Source organism: Boleophthalmus pectinirostris, unplaced genomic scaffold (genome assembly GCF_026225935.1).
Source record: "Boleophthalmus pectinirostris isolate CB_2022bp ecotype Guang Dong unplaced genomic scaffold, ASM2622593v1 HiC_scaffold_23, whole genome shotgun sequence".
NCBI classification, from domain to species: Eukaryota; Metazoa; Chordata; class Actinopteri; order Gobiiformes; family Gobiidae; genus Boleophthalmus; species Boleophthalmus pectinirostris.
In genome coordinates, this window is record NW_026571207.1 from 23050601 (window position 1) to 23069511 (window position 18911).

The window sequence follows — 18911 nt, forward strand, 5'->3', positions numbered from 1 at the left end:
CCATGTAGATGTTATTGCTTTGCCTTGAATGTTTCACAGTATGGTATTAAACCTTTCTATCTTCATGAAGACTAAATAAGACAAAGTTAAAGGTCAGATCTATGGAGAGAAAACCCTCTTCACTGTCAGTGCCTGTTTTTGTAGCTATTTTGAGCTATAAATCCACCTGTAGTTGCATAAATGTAAGGTAGAGCTGTTTAATGTCATACTGTTTCCAGGCAGAACATTGACATAGCCATAAAAACAAGCAGGCGATGGAACCCCAACCCCTAAAAAATACTGTGACTGAAAGATGAAACATATATTATTACATTAATGTACTATTCAGATCTGGACTGGACAGATCTTGAATCCATTGAGCTGGAACTCTAATCAGGCATAAAATTACGACCTCTGATAGGTAGAATGAAGACAAATTATGTGTTCATCATCGCATCTGTTGTGGGTGGGATTTACTAGGCCGCAAGTGAACAGTCTGTCCTTGGTGAAAAAATGGGTAAAGATTTTAGTAGATTTGTCAATGGTTAATTTGTGATGGTTTAATGAATAAATTCACAAAGCACTAAGCATAGTTCCTGACCTGCTCCAAAAGTCGACCAAGCTAATAATTAACAATATGCCTGCTGGGTGGCACCATCAATCACATGTAGAAACCTATTCATAGTGGAGGGCTGCAGACAGGTGGTTAGTACAGTGAAACTTTCAGGTTAGATGCATTTGACATAATATTGACAGAGCACAACACATTTAAAAAGTCTTGGAACACACATTTTAGGTCTGTATCACAAAGCAATGAGATGATATTGAGGTTGCGGTGATAGAGAAAAGGACTATCAGTGATCAGTGATTTTGGGCCAACAAATCTTCTCCCAGGCCATAGTTTGAACACCCCTGATCTGAAACATGCTAAATGGAGATGGTTCCAACGTATGGCACTGTGATTGTAGGTGCCCATTGCTTCTGACAGGGGCACGAGGGGCACTGCAGGATGGGTCAAATGCAGAGTACAGTACTTATTTTGCTGAGTTGCTTTGGTGCTGTTTTACAAAAAATTGCAATCAGAGAGAAAATGAAAACATATTGTTCTTTTAATCTGTATACCATGGCATTTTAATCAAGTCTGGCAGAAACAAAAAATGCAATCTCCAAGTTTTGAGATAAATTATTTTTCAAAGTTCAAATGATTTGTGATCGTAATCTTAAGTGCCAAAATTACAATCCCTGAGATGTAGTTGGATTTCATTTGCAAAAGTAACAAAGAATAACAATTTGCATGTTGTTGTGTAAGCTTTTCACATTAAATCTTCCACACAGATCGGCTGACAAGGACCCATTGTGTACTGAATGCATCTCCAGTGTCCAATAAAAATGGTAATATCAGCTTTACAATCTGTTGATGGTAAAGAAATAGCCTTTTACAACAGATGTTCCTGGATTTATAGCTACACTTTTATTCAAACCTAAATGTGACACTGATGATGTGCACCTGTTTGGAAAGCCAGTACTGAATCACTCAGAAAAGTTTCCGTATGATTGCAATTAAAAGGATTTCTGTAAAGTTTCTGCTGTGAAAGAGCTATAATGGAGTGCTGTTACACCTCTCCAAGCCTTTTAGTTTGAGGACTGGCACAGCTGTGGGGCCCTCATCTAAATATTGCAGGACGGGGTTCTCGTATGCCAGGTGTAGATTACGGTTGGCTCGCACAGTCCTTTGGTTGTCAGTTGTGTTATTTCTAGGGACACATTTCTCCTCGCTGTTCCCCTCTTCCCCACTATCTCTGTCTTGGCCCTGGCCGCCGCGGCAGCACACAGTTACCCTGGTGATAAGCCGGTCCAGTGGTTTAAAAGAGCGCATCCAAGGAGGTAGGAAGTCCCAGTTTTGGAGCATGCTGGGAAGACGCCCCGGACTATAGTTTTGCATTAGGTTTATCAAAGTAATACAAACTGTTACGGCCACAAACGGAGCCCCAACACCAACCATCACCTGCCAGCCCGCCAAGGACAGACCGAGTACAAGAGAGGGCAACGCCAAGAAGAAAATCAGAAGATAGAGGATTGCAAACCAGCGGTATTTGGCAGTCCGCTCGCCAAGGACACGGGACATTCTTATGGGAAAGCGCATACAGGGAATGGGGTACCACAGGATTATGCCAAGCACGTTGAAGAAAAGGTGACACAATGCAATCTGTGGAGAAAACAGAGGATTATGAAACAATTTCTCAAGACGAGAGAATCCATATTATAATGTTTATGTCAGTCAATTGTAAACAATATTGTACGTGCACAACCTGCCGACAAGTCTCCCCTGATTTATACGCTAATTTGAAATATATCTAAGCTTTTTTCTTGATTTCCCAGTTGTTCCCTTACATGTGTGTTAATCTTCTTCACTTAGCGGAAAACAGGTGTAAAATATATTCATGAAAACACCTGCCCCGAAGGAGACAAGTGCAAAGGAGGCCCCCAGTGTTTTTGGTCCTGAATTAAAAATAATGATGAAAGCAGAATTCACCTGTAAGGCAGCTGCGAGTCTGTTCCCAGGACTGGCCAGAGCAGCGAGCAGAGCTGTAGCTGTGGTGCCGATGTTGGAGCCAAGAGTGAGTGGGTAGGCCCGCTCCAAACCAATCACACCCACTCCTGAGATGAAATGAAGCACCAAATGAAAGAAATTTAGTACATGTTTATTTGTGACAGTAATAGTAGTGTTTTGAACAGGTTTCCACTAGGACTACGGTGGCACAGTATTTGATTTATGTAATTTAAAGGGCCCATATTACAATGTTTTCTTACCTATGTTATAATGTTGTTTCCTCATCACAAACATACCCAGAGTTGTATTTTGTTTCATTCACACGTTTAACACACAATCCTGTATATTTAGGCTGAGTTCTTTTCTCAAACAGAAAACACTCTCTTCGACCTTGTGATGTCATGTGGTAGTACAGGAAGTGCTCCACTGTGCTTTTACACTCTATAAAGCCCTGGAATTTGGTCTCTACTGAACATAAGGTAAAAGATAACTGTTAACTTAAAAATTACAACTATATGGCATCACAAGGTCATCAGTGACAATGACTTGACATTTTGAGCTGTGAAGGTGTAGACGGACTGCTAATAAAAAAGGGGTTACTCAAACATGTGTGAATGAAACAAAACACAACATTATAACATGGCGTAAAGTTCACAAGAGACAATTTTGCGTAATATATGATCTTTAATGCACATTTTGGAGTATAGTAAATGTCTTTTTGTCTCTGCTGATAAAAAGGACTGATTGGAAATAAAATGTAGTTTCTACTTGCTGTGATAAAGTATTTGTTTTTCTTTTGTTCATCTTATTTGTAGACCATATGAGCAAAAGTAAGACTAAGGGAGGGCACCATAGTCTGTTATATTAATGCGAAACACTGTTGTACAATGTATACATAATTAGTATTAAGTGAACAAAGAAAGAAAAAAACAACATTATAACTTAAATATTTAAATGGGGATAATATGGCTTTATAATAATAATAATGATAATAAGGCTGTACTGAAAATAGCATAGGCGGTGATTAGAAAGTAGAAAGATTCCTTTGTGTGCTCGACCCCTCTGGCTGCTTAATTATTCCAGTTGAAAATGAAAAAGTCCCAGTGCATTTGTCACTGTTTCTGCCTTTAGCAAAGTAATGATTATGCAACATATACAAACCTCATTTAATAATAAAAAATATGCCCCTGGTTGACTTGCTTAATTACTTATTAGTCAGAAAGCAATTTTGAGGTAATAGCAAAATGGAAACACAATTGATTGGGTCTTTACAGCAATCAAAAAACAACAAAGAAAAGGCTTCATTCTCTAAATAATAGAGCAAAACAATTTGCCAATGCAGAACTAATGATTTATTATATTAAATGTCTGTTTAGGGGCTGTACAGCAATATTTTATCCTTCTAGTGCAGCAAGCAAAGGCCTTGAAAAGTTCAATTTATGAGCTTGTCTATCTCAGTCCATTTTATGATCCGTTAAATACAGCGCATTATTTCATTGCAGATGTCAGTCGGCAGACGCTGCTGAGTCGCTCATATAAACTGCTCAAATTTTATTTATGTGACTTGATGAATATCCAAAAATGCATGTTCATGTTATTTTGGGGGAAAGAAACATAAACTGGGAAATGTTAATCCCAGTGAACAGGAGCGCTTCTTTAGTGAGGTCATAAATTACACTAAACAAATCAGAGTTTAAGGATGCACAGCAAAACATTTCTATTGGAGGGTCCGCCACCTGTTATTACTTTATCTAAATGGTATGATACACTTGCACACTATAAATACTTTGCCTGGTATGTTCAGAATGATATCTCTTTGTAAATACTGGAGAAGTGTTCATTCTGGATCCAAGGCAAATAAAGCAATAAATGAAAAAATAATAATTTTTCTTTCCTGTAATGATTAATCACATTTCTTGATTATATTTTGTTTTGTCTGATTAAAAATCACTATTAGTTGTATTATAATTAAAATTTCTATTGTACAAAACGCTGTTTAGTGACCCTTTCAGAGAGCAATACAGATGCACCATGACAACACTGTATTTACCCCATGTAGTATTTACAGAATAGACCCGTTTTTAATTTGTTGATTTTACTTCGTTTTGTTTGGTTGGTCGTACATTGTCTATCTCTAAAAAATACACTCTTTTGACAAATGTGCTATCCCCAATGTTCTAGTTATTCTTCTCAAACATTAGTATTCAGAACCAGAGAGCACATTAGTTTGCAGCACTATATCTGTCCAGCTCTGTTCTTCTGATACACTGGGATTACATTTGAAGTGGGCTCACATCACAGATATTGTCATTCACTGAAGAGTTGCTCCTTCTTAGGGTCATTGGGGCAGGGCTCGGTGAGGTGTTCAATATTAATACATACTTCTTTAAATTCACATTCATGATCATTGTAGTGATCATTAGCTGCAGTATCAGGTCACTCTGTGTAATCTCAAGATGAAATAAAATTGAACTCTACTTTGTTGTATTCATTTTACATGGTTTACTGTTAGGATACAGTTTATTAAAGCGTATACAGCATTGATTAAAAGCAAGGGTCCATTAAATGTATCTCTTATGTGATAAACCTGCTTTTGCTAATTGTAAAATAACAAGGGTGTAATGAGCTATTTAATACTCACAGGGTAATATTATTCATCAGAAAGCCAAAGCAAATACTGAACCACTGTTTTATTTTTTTATTTTTTTTATCACATTTCAATCATTTATACCAAATTAAATAAATCCTGCTTTGGAATCCCCAGCAGAATAAAACATGTTTTTTCTGGTAAAGTGCCAAAACAGTTCCTTGTAAACTCATAAGCAATTTATAATGAAAATCAGTGTGAATTTTTACTCACTGACACAACATCTGCAAGTGTGTATACATTCTAAGGATTTGTACTTTATGAATAGCATTATAGCAACTGTTTAAGCTCTAATTGTAATTTTGTTGTTACTTGTGACAATGACAATAAATCCTGGAATCTTGAAAAGTCTTTACAACAAATGTGGCTATTGCTGCACTATAGCTAAGACATCCTGGTTGGGAAGGATTTTAATAAACTGTGTAAAATGGACACCATGAATGCTACATACCTATGAGAGGTGTGATGGCAGAGGTGAAGACAGAGCTGCTTTGGACTACAAAAGTGACCCCAGCACCTACAAACATGGCCACATATCCAGCGAGCCAACCAAATGGACCAGGTAAATCTAAAAATATAAAGGATCTTGTTCATGAAATAGAGAGATATTTAAATAACATCTTCATAAGTACAAAGGTCCAGTAAAACTTTGGCTAACTCACTCCATGCTTTCTTCTTTCTGTTGTTGTCCCATATATATCACTGTACTTCCTATAATCCTAATAAATTAATTAGACCCACTAAAACAGCATCAACACATCAAATATTCTCACTTGGTCTAAAAAATTTATTAGAACCTTTTAATGTTTTTTTAACACTATGTCACTTTTTGGTGGAGGATACGACATCATTTTGCTAGGGATGTTACACATTATGGTGTTAAACATATTTACTTTAGATTTATTCCATTACAGTGGTTTTAATGCAAAAATAATGAAAAACATGTCCATGGAGGCAAGCAGTTGTCAGAAAAAAACACCAGAAAAGTTACATATAGCACCTTTAAAGAAGAGAAATGAAAAACTGCATATGGTTACTATATAGATATGCATAATTATTGTTGTAAATAAGTGTTCTCTTGTTGAGAAGGGAGCAGCTTCTGTAATGAGCAGTGGCCAGCCAACCAATTTCAGTTTTATAGCAAGGGAGCCATTAGTTTGGGATTATATTACATTCTCCAAATGAGAAAACTGCATCCAAACATACGCCTGCATCCCTGAGTAGTGAGTGTATGGTCCTGTCTGGCTGAACTGATTGGAACACCATCTGCATAAATATGAGCAAAAACCTGTAAACATATAATCCAGTTGTCTAAGAGTCAAATTTTTGTTATAAAGTTTTATTGCGTCTGTTACCTACACAACAGAAAAAGTTAAATGATGAAATTTTGAGGGCAGGGTGGTAATGTTTACTTTAGTGCAAGAGTCTGTATCATTGGGAGATAACTCAAGCAACTAGGGCACAGTAAGGGGGGAAATAACTATGAACAGAAATATATTTGTGTACCAACTTCCAATGCCAGTCCTGAAAAAGTATGCATGTTTTTTATTGTTTGTTATTGTTTCTGGAATAAAGTCTGACTACACCTGTCACAGAAATCAATCAACCTTTGCAACTTTGGTAATCAGTAATCGTAATTACTGGACATACATTGTTATACATTATCTTATTTTTTTGCTTCTCTTTTTGTACGGAGAAATTTGACATTATGACTTCCCTAGTCAGCACTCAGTTCTTAGTTCATCCACACTTCAAAAGAAGTCAAAAGAAACTGTTTGCATTAAACTTACCTATAAGTGTTTCAATTGCAAAAAAATTTTGAATAACATACATTCTTGCTTTGAGCAGACTTGTCTTTTCACAGTTCTGAACTGTAACTAGCCTGTTTGTCTCCATGGAGATAGATATGTTTAAATAGCCCATTTAACACTATCTTCTAATCTATGTTATAATGTTTCTTCATCAAAAATATCCCTGCAGCTGTGTTTTGTTTCATTCACACATGTTTAACACAAAAACCTAGCAAATTTACACTGAGTCATTCTTTCAAACAGAAAACACTTTGTTCCACCTTGTGATGTCATGTGCTAATACAGAAAATGCTCCACTGTGTTTTTTAACCCCATACACCTTCGCAGGAGTCATTTGGATCATTTCAGCCCTGAAACTGCATATCACCACTGAGTAAAAGGTAAAAGATAGCTGTTAACTTGAAAACAACCGGTTCATGACATCACAAGGTGGACCAGAGCATTTTGAGCTTTGGAGATGTAGACACACTAAAGAGTCACTCAAATGTGTTAATGAAACAAAACAATGTTTTTGATTAGGCTATTCTAACATGACAAGCTTGCAAGAGCCAATTTTGCCTAATATAGGACCTTTAATACCAAATTTTTTGAACAGTCCAGCCAAATAAATAACAGAGAAGTACCTGTATTGATGACTTTGTGAATGATCTTTGCTACTTGTCCCTGGAGGAGTGAGTGGAGGAGCTTAACCAGGAGCAACAGACAGGAGCAGAGGACAGCCAAAGAGACAGCCAGAAGTACCAGGCCTATGGTGAGGTCTGACAGCTGTGTGGATGCAAACAAGTGCCTGCCTGCAGGGGGACAGCAACAGAAAACACCTCATAACCAGAGAGAAAAACAGCCTTAAAGTACATTGTTTGTGCAGATAGGTGTGGGTGGTTAGGGGAACATTACTGTAAAAACTCACACTTTTGAATATAGAGCTCATTGCCAACCTCTGAATTATAATAAGGAGGATTACAAGATTCAAGGCTGGCATTCACAATGGGCTGCAAAAGAAGAAATTGTAAAAAAAAACATGTACGTGTGAAATAGATAAAATATTTACAGTGTTTCTATTTAAAATACAAAGTACAGCAGAGACGTTACCCTAACAAGGTCAGTTTGGCACAGTCGCTTAACCAAACTCCTGTTCCTCATGCCCTCGTTGCCCATAGCAATTCCTGTGATCACACATTTGTCCAGCTGAAAGAAAAGACAGCCTTAATAGTGGGCTGATAATCAATAATAATCAAATTCAAAATGAGAGGATGCAATGATTTTTTTTGGCAAAAATAAGTAATATCAGTTAATTTTGAAGAAAGGTGTCCTCTGCACCCATTCTTCAAAGCTGTTGGGGCAACCGGGGCAGTTAGGAGTGGGCACCACAGTACTGTCCCAAACACAGGAAGGAACATGCAAACTTCACACAGAAAGGGAGTTGAATATGGAGCCATCTGCTCATCCACCATGATGCATGATAACACTATGATTCCACCTGTCTGACCAGCCAGGTCTGTTCGACTTTAGAAGGGAGAGGGACAATAAAGAGTGAAAATCCTCTGTCCTAACTTAAGACGATCCAGCCACACCTGATAAAAAAGTTGCTCAAATCCAGAACACATCTTTCCAAATTTATAACATTCAGAACAAAATATAAGTTAGATAATAGCTTGGTGTTTCAATTGTTTATTCTGAGAAAATAGTTCCTGCAGTGTTGTTTACCTGTATGATGAGTTTAGTGACTGGTTCAGTGATGACCTTAAGCAGCTCGGGTGCATCTTGTCCTGTGTGAAGACTGAGATCGGAGACCATCCAGTGGGACATCCGTGTCATGAGTCCAGTGAGCACCTCCAGAGGCAGCAGCACCAGCACCGAGAGCCAGTTAAAGCAGTCGTGAATGGTGGCACCTGCAAATGCCCTAAAGGGGGTCACACACATCAAATTAACCTACTAACCCCCATTTCTCATACTTAAAGATGCACTATGTCGGCTGTTTGTTTCTACGAATATGCCATTGCTCTGCCTGGATAAAAAGGTTTAATACCATACTGTGAAACATTCCTGACAAAGTAATACACTTATTTCTTCATTTTTATTACCATCTGTATGTGTGTTTTATGCCAAAGGGTGACTCGTGTGGGCACTGCAGAGATGATGAGTGCCATTATTATCACAGTTATGTCAATTTGTTTTCAGGAAGATGAAGAGACAGAGATGGAGCAGCAGATGTTTTCTTTTAGTTCACTAAATACTTGACATTTTTAGCATTTCCACACTTCTTTTGCAGTTATCATGTTTTGAATTTCAGTAATGGTATAGCTCCTCTCCCCTTTAGTCTTGCACCACCTGCACTTACCGCTCAAACTCGCTCCTCTCCGCTGCTTGCATCATGGCCACAATGGTATTCGTGACTGAAGTCCCAATATTGGTTCCCATGATAATCGGAACAGCCAGCCTCACCTCCAGCACTGTGCGCACACACACACACACACACACACACAAGGAAACCTCACCTTTTCAAGCATAGCATTAAGATTTTAGTCACATACCTGCAAGTATTCAAAACTCAACACTGGAAATAGGTTAACAGCTTGTGTGAACAGTAATACATTATGTAAATTATATTAATGAGCAAATGCAGTCATGGTGATCAAAGGTTAGACAATATTCATTCTATTTTTCAAACTATGCAGCTCAGCCTATGTAATACTGCTTTTAATAATGACCTGTGATTGACACAGACACACTACGAGTCAAAAGAACACAATTACCCACGTACTGCTTTAGCTTTTTTTAGTCTATATAATTAGCTATAATCTTCTCAAAGGCTCTCTTGATCAGTCTTTGAACTGAAGGGAAAACCTTGGCCCAAGGATCTCAATCACTTTAACACCGTAGACTGAAAAGGAAGGACAGGGGGCAGGCACTCATTTTACACAGGTCAGTTAAGGTCATGGCCTTGGACAGTAATGGTCCGTAAAGCATCGTAAAATATAGACACTGTAGAATATTTTAATGTGTGCAAACTAGGCTTATATTGATCCTGATTGATCCCTGTCCGAAATGCTGGATCACTGCAGTAATTCTCATCTAAACCCAGTTAAACGCTGTTGACACTTTCAGGTGAGTCAGCAAGAGTGGTAATTCAGGAGCAATTTCAACTCAAATTAGGACAAGAAAGGACTTTTCAAAGATTTCTGCTGGAGTAAGGACTGTTTGGGCTCATCCAAACTCCCACTAAAGTCTATGGTCCTTAGATCTATCAAAACAAGTGCTGCTTGTATTTTGAGCCCACAGAAGCAGTGTATCAGGGTACATTAGCAGAAATGGAAAAAGCCAGAGGCACAACAGTTCAATAGAGAAATCGCAGAGCACATCTTACCCGAGTGAATGCAACATGCCAGTACCCCCAAAACATCTGCTGCTGCTGGTGTAAACTACAAAGTTAGAAGTTGAAATGTTTTTCTGAAGTTTCTGTTTTAACAAATTCATTTTATTTCCTCTAGGAGTTATGTGTGATTGAGGCTTGTTCCTGATACCATGGGTCTTAGTGAGGCTCCGTCAATTTTACGCAAACATAAATGAATAAAATGAACATTGTTGAGTTACGTTATGCATAGCTAAACATAATCTCATTTTTCCATAAATACTAAAACAGCACATATTTTGGTGTGTAATGCCCAGTATTGTAATTAGAAAAAGAGTCTTGTTTATTTCAAGCACTCACAAGTGCAATAGTGCTGTAATGACCCACTGCAGTGTAGCACTCTTTGTACATGTATAATTGCATACATAATCTCCCTCAGAGCCATTTAATAATTTATTTGTTTACATAAATATATTTTTGGATGTAGCACTGTAGATAGCAATAATGTGTAAGCCTGATAGGATGATCATTTATTCAAAGATGGTTGGGACTGAGCCAAAATCCCAGCACCACAAAGTACATTTTCAGCTCATCAATCAGTGTTTTTTGTCTTCACCATAGATACATGGGGGCATCTTTTTCCATTTCTATCATGATCCTGTGTTTTATTAAGAATTACAGAGTGGTTTCCACAAATATCATTTCCCAGGAAATAAATATATTTTCTTATTATAGGTTCTTTATGATGCAAAATTGAGTTTTGTGAGCTTTAAGCAATGTTATAATGTTACCCCATTAAAAACATACCTGGAGTTGTGTTTTGCTTCACTCACACATGTTTGAGTAACCCTTTATAATTAATATGGCTATATCCCCAAAGCTCCAAATGCTCTGTTCCACTTTGTGATGTCAGATATTGGTAGTTTTCAGGTTAACAGGTACCTTTTACTTTTAGTTGAGTACAAATTGGCATTTTTAGGGCTGAAATTATCGAAATGATTCTAGTGAAGGTGTATGGAGTTTAAAAACACTGTGGCTCACTTCCTGTATTACCACATGACATGACATAAATATGCAAGATTTGCGTGTTAATGTGTGAACAAAATACTATGGGTATGTTTTTAAAGAGAAAACAACTTTATAACAGATCAGAAAATAGCATAATATGGCCCTTTAATGTATTTTGTCTGTACTTACAGCCTGAAGCCACTAGGCTGACCACAATAGAGGTGGAAGTTGACGAGCTCTGCACCAGCACTGTCACCAGTATTCCCACCACAAGCCCGGCCACTGGATTGGACAGTACTGCATTATCCTGAAAAATGTCCCCAGCTACTTTCCCTGTGCAAAAACACCAATGTACAATAGACAGGATTACTGACAAGAGCAACAAGACTTAAAGGTGCACTATGCAACTTTTCTTTTGGGAAATCTGAAGTATGACATTAGTACAGCATCTTTCTTGTATTTACTGTTGTCATTTTGTGTTTTGGTTCAAAAGCCATTAAGATGAGTTAGCCCTTCACTGTGGGTTGCTGCTTCCTTCCACTAAATAAAATTGGATATAAACTCAAAAAGACTCAGATCTGAATACTCACTACTTAAACCATAGACGGTATAAATAAATGGACTTAGCTAACACACTAGCTGCCGCGTTCCAAGTAGCGAGCTCACTTAGTCCACTTTTTTATGCAATTTATGACTTAAACCCTATGTTGGTCAGTGGTTCTGAACTTGAAAATGACGCTCTCCATAAAATAATGAGTAAATCACTATGCAGGTGTTTTTTAAACAAGAGCACATCCTACATACTCTATTTTTATGACATTTTATTCCCAGTGCTAGGAGAGAAGCTCCAGTGTGTTCTGACTCAGTGGTATAGTTAAACATAAAGAAGGATGTAGCAACCTGGGCCATGCAGCCAGGGCAGCAGCACTTACCCCCTGTTAACTGGAAGGCAGAGCTCAGCGTGTCCAGCGAGCAAACGAAAACGAAGAGGAGAGCGAGGAGGAGAGGAATCTTGGTCAGGCCGCTTAAAAGCCGCTTGACGTTAATTGGAGTTGCCGCAGAGATTGGTGCAAGACCTGCTGAAAGACGGCAATGAGGTAAACAAGCTGAGAGACCTGAAATGCTTCAAAAAGAAGTCTTCAGCTAAGGTCAGAAAACAAGTCAACATCCCTCTGATCACCTCAATGAAGATGGACCCAGGTATCATAGTAGAGTGAACGAGAGGGCTGAGTGACATGTGGGTTGCCAGATCTAATAATAACACAGCATATCTTATCTTAATTGAAAGTGTAAAATATAGAAATAAGTAGACCTATTTATTTTACAGACAAGAACAGTACTACAATTATAATTTATGGAGTTTTAGATTTTCAGGTATGTTTAGGCCTGTCATGATAACAAAATATGAAGCACGATATAATCCCTTTTTATTTTTTAACTAGAAAAGCACTCAGAGAGCGCAGACCTCCGCCAAGGACTACAGTCCCCCTCATATTAATTGTGTTTTCCATAAATATTTGTCCCGTATCTTTCAATTTGGAATATGAAAGAGGATCCCATTGTCCATCCCTGAGTCAAATTTCATGGGGTTTGGTCAATAATTAACCGAGATATTGAGAAACTAAATTTTTGGCCCCATTTACCACAATGTTAACTAAAATTTCAAAGTGATCCAGAATCCAGGATTTCTTCCGGATCACCCCCAAAATGAAATCAGTTCTTCCTTTTCACATTTCCAACAAATCCTTTTTGAGTTATGTTGCTAACAGACAAACAAACAAGCAAACAAACAAACAAACAGACAAACGCCGGCAAAAACATAACCTCCTTGGCGGAGGTAATAAATAGTATCATTAAAAAGCCTGAGTTGCAATAAATAAATGTAAGAATGAACCTATAATTATCCATAGCAGTTAGTTATTCTACTCCCTACAGCTCAAATCTTGCATTATTAGATAAAAATGGTAAAAATGCCCCACTACTGCAAAGAAAAAGTAGCCACAATAAATAGTAAGCCTAGGCACGTTTTAAACTTTTCCAGCCACATGTCCTTTGAACAGCATATCTCAAAATTACCCCTGTCGACCGAATATAATTATTTGGTAACAGTGGACACATTGAATATAACTAGTCTCACTTTGCTTCTGATCTTTGCCCTGGCCAATATTAAGAGTACACGCACGTAGTCACACAGTGTTTGGTGCACCCAGAACTTCAGCCGTGTCACCCAGATGGCCTGCCCCTCCTGGCTCTGCGCCTTTAGTTCATGTCCTTATCAAATGAACATGTGCTCCCTCTATTCCCAAAGATCCCCTCCTCCCCCTCCACACTCACAGGGACTTCATTGCAATGCTAAGTACCTGTCTCAAGGGGGCGCCTGTCTGCCTTTGTGACTGACACAGGGCTGAACAGGTGATAGTTATGAGGCCTGGAGCTCTCAAAACTGCTGACAAGGTCCAGGGTGGATCCGATGCCTGACTCTCTGTCGTCCTCTGATGAGAGTTTGTGCTGCAGTTTTAACCCTGAAAGAAAGAAATAGGAGCGGATGACCTTGAAGAAATTAAACTTGAGTTTGAACTAGCACTGGCACTGCACAATATTGTACAGTGTGACAAGCATGAATATTTTATGAAGACAACAATAAGCACTGGATATATTTATCATATTTTTTGACGTATCTTTGTCATTTTTTTTCTGGGTGTGATTTATGTTTTCAAATTAAGATTCAAGATTCACTTCATTTAACATTTCAAACACATGCAGGAAGATTAAGGCTGAATGATATCTGTTTTTTTTTTTTTTTTTTTTGTATCTTTTCTTGTATTAATCATTATCTAGAGCAGGGGTGCTCAATACGTCGATCGCGATCTACCAGTCGATCGCCAAGGTCATGTGGGTAGATCGCCGTGTCTCGTCTCGGACTCGCGTTTGTACTCGGTCTTGTCTCTCACTCACGGTCTGACACTCAACAAGTGCGATCATATTTCATTACGGCCGCTGCTGTTGGCAATAAACTTGTACCGGGGTGCAGGAGCGTGTGGGGCGTCTCAGTGCAGCCTGTGCGCTCAGTGCAGCCTGCGGAGACTCTACGGCACATCACAAATACACACACTCCCTACGCACGGCTCGTCTGCAACAGCGTGTGCCCTCGTGTACCAGCGTGCATCACAGGGCAGATTAAACTTCCTAAACATCCTACCTGTCCATCTGCCTCACGTCAGCAGGCCGCCCCTCGCCTTCTTACGCTCTCGCTCCTTCCTGCGTACAGCGAAAACAAGCCCCTTCCACAGTGCGGACTGATTAGAAGAGCAACACGAAACGTGAAGCAAAAACGAGTCTGAATTTGTGTTACAGTGTTGGCACAAAGCAGGTCTACAGAACAGACCTACTGCCACATTTGGCTGAAGTTTGCCTAAAAAAGTGCACAGATGCATCTGTGTTTGTCACGATGTGCGTTTGGTTTGGTAAATGTGCAGAGGCTGGTAAATATCACTGCAAAACCAGAAAAGAATGCAACTCCAGTTGGGAACTTTAAAAAACAGGTTTAAAAATCTTCCTTCACTTTTTTCACAGTTTTGTGTAAAGTGCCAGAGGAAGTTCTCTTAAAGAAGGGGTTCTCAAACTGTGGGTGAGGGTCCAAAAAAGGGGCACAGAGTGTTTCAGTGCATTTTGCTTGACTTTGTATTAGGTAGATCTTTATGACTTGGTCATTTTGTAAGTAGCTCGCATGCTGAAAAAGTATGAGCACCCCTGATCTAGAGTAACATTTACATTGATAAATTTGTTTGAATATCATTCAGTAAAGTAAATTGTTTCTATCATTCATGTGTGGTTGTACTGCATAGTAACTTTCTATAATTTAAGCCAAAAAAAATTCTATCAGCTGAACGTTCTTCTTTTGTTATGGATACCTGGACAATGAGAGATTACACGGACAACTGTCAACAGTGCTCCCCAAAGCATAAAACCTTTATTTTGGTAGCTTTTTAAATTTGTCTTTATTTTTTATTTTTTTGCCAAAGTACTTTAACTTTACTTTGGTATTGTACTAGTTCCTTTATCTGTACCCAGGCCTATCAACATTACAGGATGAGCTGTTTGATTCAGTCAGTCAGAGAACATTCTGTTGCTCAAAAAGCTGATTTGAAAATGGTGTTAATTAATTAAAATGTTTGTCTCACAAACTATTTGCCCAGCCCCACCAAATCTGCACTTAATAGGCACAAAAATATAAGACGGTGACAAATTGCAGTTAAAGGTTCTATATTACACAAAATTCACAGTGACAAAAAGCATGCTGTTTCCTCATCAAAAACATACCTGGAGTTGTGTTTTGTGTCATTCACATGTTCCTGTAATTCTTTATTATCAGTCTGCCTACATATTCAAAGCTTAAAATGCTCGGTTCCACCTTGTGATGTCATGAAGTAGTAGTTTTCAAGTTAACAGCTTCTTTTACCTTTAGTTCAGTAGAAGCTGGAAATTCCAGGGCTGAAATCACTCTAAATGACTATGTGAAGGTGAATGAAATTTAAAAACACAGTGGAGCAGTTCCTGTAAAACCACATGACACACAAGGTGGAACAGAGTGTTTTCTATTTGAGAGAAGAACTCAGCCTATATATGCCGGGTTTGTGTGTTAAACAAAACACAATTCCAGGTATGTTTGTGATGAGAAAAAAACATAATATCATAGATCAGATAATAGCACAATATGGGCCTTTTAATTTATTTTCATGTGATATAGACACTGCATCAGCTAATATTACAGTAATGACAGATTTACTATGACTTACTGTGCAATCAAAACATCTTAGTGAACAAATACAGAACCATTACCATTGTAGTCAAGATCTATGCTCGTTCTGGGGTTCACTATAGTTATGGCCCGAGATGACATGCTGGATTGGATACTGCTTAGAAAAAAACAGGTAATTAAAATCACAGATAGAGAAAATCTGAAAGAATCATTATGAGCGTAATTTTGTTTATAAACCGCCAGTAGCTGTAAACAGGGGACCAAAGACCTGTTGTTTAATCCTATCAGCACAGCTATTAGACTAGAACAAAGATACCCCTCATTGTTTGCAATCAACACCTGTCCTCATTTTGGGGTCAGATTGAGCATTTGAAATCACACCTTAAATAGCACCATTTAGCCTCTCCAAAGATAAACATTTGAATCAATGAGAAAAACATTAACTTGTCCTTATGATTTCCAACAACAGCTGGAATTCGGACTCTCCAACATTGTCTATAAAAGTTCCTCTCAAAGATTTCAAAAAAAGATAATGCAAATCTTTTCCTTTTCAGATATTTGGGGACACCATTTGAAGATGAGGAAGCACTAAGTTGTCACTAAGAAGAGTCAGTAAAAAAGAGGTGGAAGTGCAGTCAGTAATTGCAGCAGATAAAATGACTGTAATTACGGAGTGAAAGTGGCATCCTCCTCCAGCAGGTTCGCATAAGTTTGAGCATGATTTGAATCTATGTGTGTGACCTCGTGCTCTTGACAAGTGGGAGTGCATTTCAGTGGAAGAAGACAGCTGATCTCAACACTGCATCTTATATGTACCTGCTGCGTCTCTGCCTGGCTCATGATGCTGGCTGTTGTTTTTGTCTCTAATTAGCTTTTACTTGAGGAGGAAATACAAGCTTAAATGAAACGCTGCCAGAGAGTGACAGGCGATTTGTCAGTGTTTAAATGGCACTATTGCATATTCATAATATCAGATAAGCTCAATGCTGATTGCTTTCATCTCTTCCCTCTCACACATTTGTATCATTATGAGCTTTTGATTTGGTTGGTTTATATCTTTGTTTCAGTTTCTCACAAATTTTGCTGTAGGCTACTGCCTCAAAGACAGCAGTTTAGAGTTTTGACAAACTGAAATTAACCTAGTTAGAGATGGGAGACATATTGAAAAATGGAAAATGATATAATTGTTTTTCTGGGGTGTATTGTCTATAATTACAACTATTAATTATTACAACTCTGCTGAATTGGCCCAAATTATGGAAATAGTAATGCATATTCATGCAAATGTAATTCTTCCACTATAAACTGAATAACATCACATTACATTGGAACAGACTGACAGATAGATCAATGTCCCAGGTTTTATTAAAGGTACTGTGGCTCTGTCATGGCTCTGTTAATGCACCCATCTGAATGACTCACTGTACTGAGCACTGGTGTGTTTAGATGTGGCCAAAACTCATTTGTCAAAGTCTGATCTCTCAGATCTCAGAAGCTAAAGAGGGTTGGACCTTTTTAGTACTTGGATGGGAGACCGCTGGGATTACCAGGTGCCAGAGTGGGGAGCCACTGGCAAGATGTCTTTACATTGCTTAATATTAGTCTTGTGCGTGAGTGTGAGGTGATCGGAGGGGCCGATGCCGCAGATTTGCTGCATCACTTCCACCAGGATGCCCGAGGGCAGCTGTGGCTGTATCTTACCACCACGGAGTGCGAGTGACTGAATAATGCCCGAAATTGCAAGACGACTGGAAAAAGGGCCATATGCATTATTATTATTATTAGGAGGCCCTCGGTGAAAAACTCCAGGTCTTAACAAATTATTCTATAGCCTGTTATTTGTAAGAGTGCATACGTGTTTTCGAGCAATCCAAACAATTGTAACTGAATAAAAGCAAGACTGATAGGTTTATTCTACACTATAACATTCTGCACCATTACCTATTCCACCACTTTGATAAAGAACTTACCTTATTTGATAAAGTATGTCGTGGTGCTGCGCCTTCTCCAAAAATCAAAGAGGGCCAAACTTTAGTGTGGTCTGTTTTTAAGTTCACTGTGGGGGCCTAAATCGGGGATATCTTAATTTTCGATGATTAACTGACTCCGTCGTTGTAAATCAATAACTCCGAGGCTCAACCTAATGATGCAAAGAAACCAAAAGTCAGGAGATCGCGTTTTTCACTGGGTGATGTATGAGGTGCTTTTCCCTGCTGTTTGTTTTGGCTAATAGATCCATGGTTTTTGGCTGATTTCGGGTCCAGATAAAAATCCCCAAGATGCACTGTGCTATTTGGATGTGATTAATGGATCTTAATTTATTTTCCCTTTCCTCTGGTAACACCACGGGGAGAAAGTGTCCTCTAGTGGTTGGAGTGAGACAAGACACGACAATCATTCTCTGATGCAGCCTAAAATTTACTATAGAAACTGATACTGTTTCAATATACTAGAACCCTCTTTTATTTTTATTATTATTATTATTATTATTATTATTATTATTATTATTATTATTATTATTATTAACAACGTAATAAAAACAAAAACAAACAAAAATAAAAGCAGCTGAAGACAAACAAATCATACCAGAACTTAATTATTAAGTGTTCAGGAACTGCAAATAAATCTTGATTGTAATTATTGTCAAATTTTTTGTAATATTTTATCAACATAATTTTTTATTTTTTTATTTTTTTACCATCTCACTGTTGACTTCATTCTGAAATAACATTATTTTGAACAAGGCTGCATCTGTCTATGTTCTTGTGAATAACCCATTTATTTAAAGTTCTATCTTATACAAACTT

General features: G+C 38.1%; 1 protein-coding gene across 2 annotated transcripts; it reads right to left on the reverse strand.

Annotated features, from left to right (window-relative positions):
• Nucleotides 1-1229: 1229 nt before the first annotated feature.
• On the reverse strand, nucleotides 1230-18107 carry slc34a1b (solute carrier family 34 member 1b). 2 transcript variants are annotated; one of them, XM_055159178.1, is made up of 13 exons: nucleotides 18075-18107; nucleotides 16185-16258; nucleotides 13706-13867; nucleotides 12278-12421; nucleotides 11535-11678; nucleotides 9327-9438; nucleotides 8693-8888; nucleotides 8078-8173; nucleotides 7896-7977; nucleotides 7612-7779; nucleotides 5629-5745; nucleotides 2513-2637; nucleotides 1230-2185 (listed from the first exon to the last, which is right to left on the reverse strand). In XM_055159178.1, the coding sequence occupies exons 2-13, from the start codon at nucleotides 16243-16245 to the stop codon at nucleotides 1577-1579; spliced, it is 2016 nt and encodes a 671-aa protein (XP_055015153.1). In that variant the 5' UTR covers nucleotides 16246-16258; nucleotides 18075-18107; the 3' UTR covers nucleotides 1230-1576. The 2 variants fall into 2 exon arrangements, with proteins under 2 accessions (XP_055015153.1, XP_055015152.1); XM_055159177.1 differs by having other exon boundaries at nucleotides 12278-12424.
• Between the last annotated feature and the right edge of the window lie 804 nt (nucleotides 18108-18911).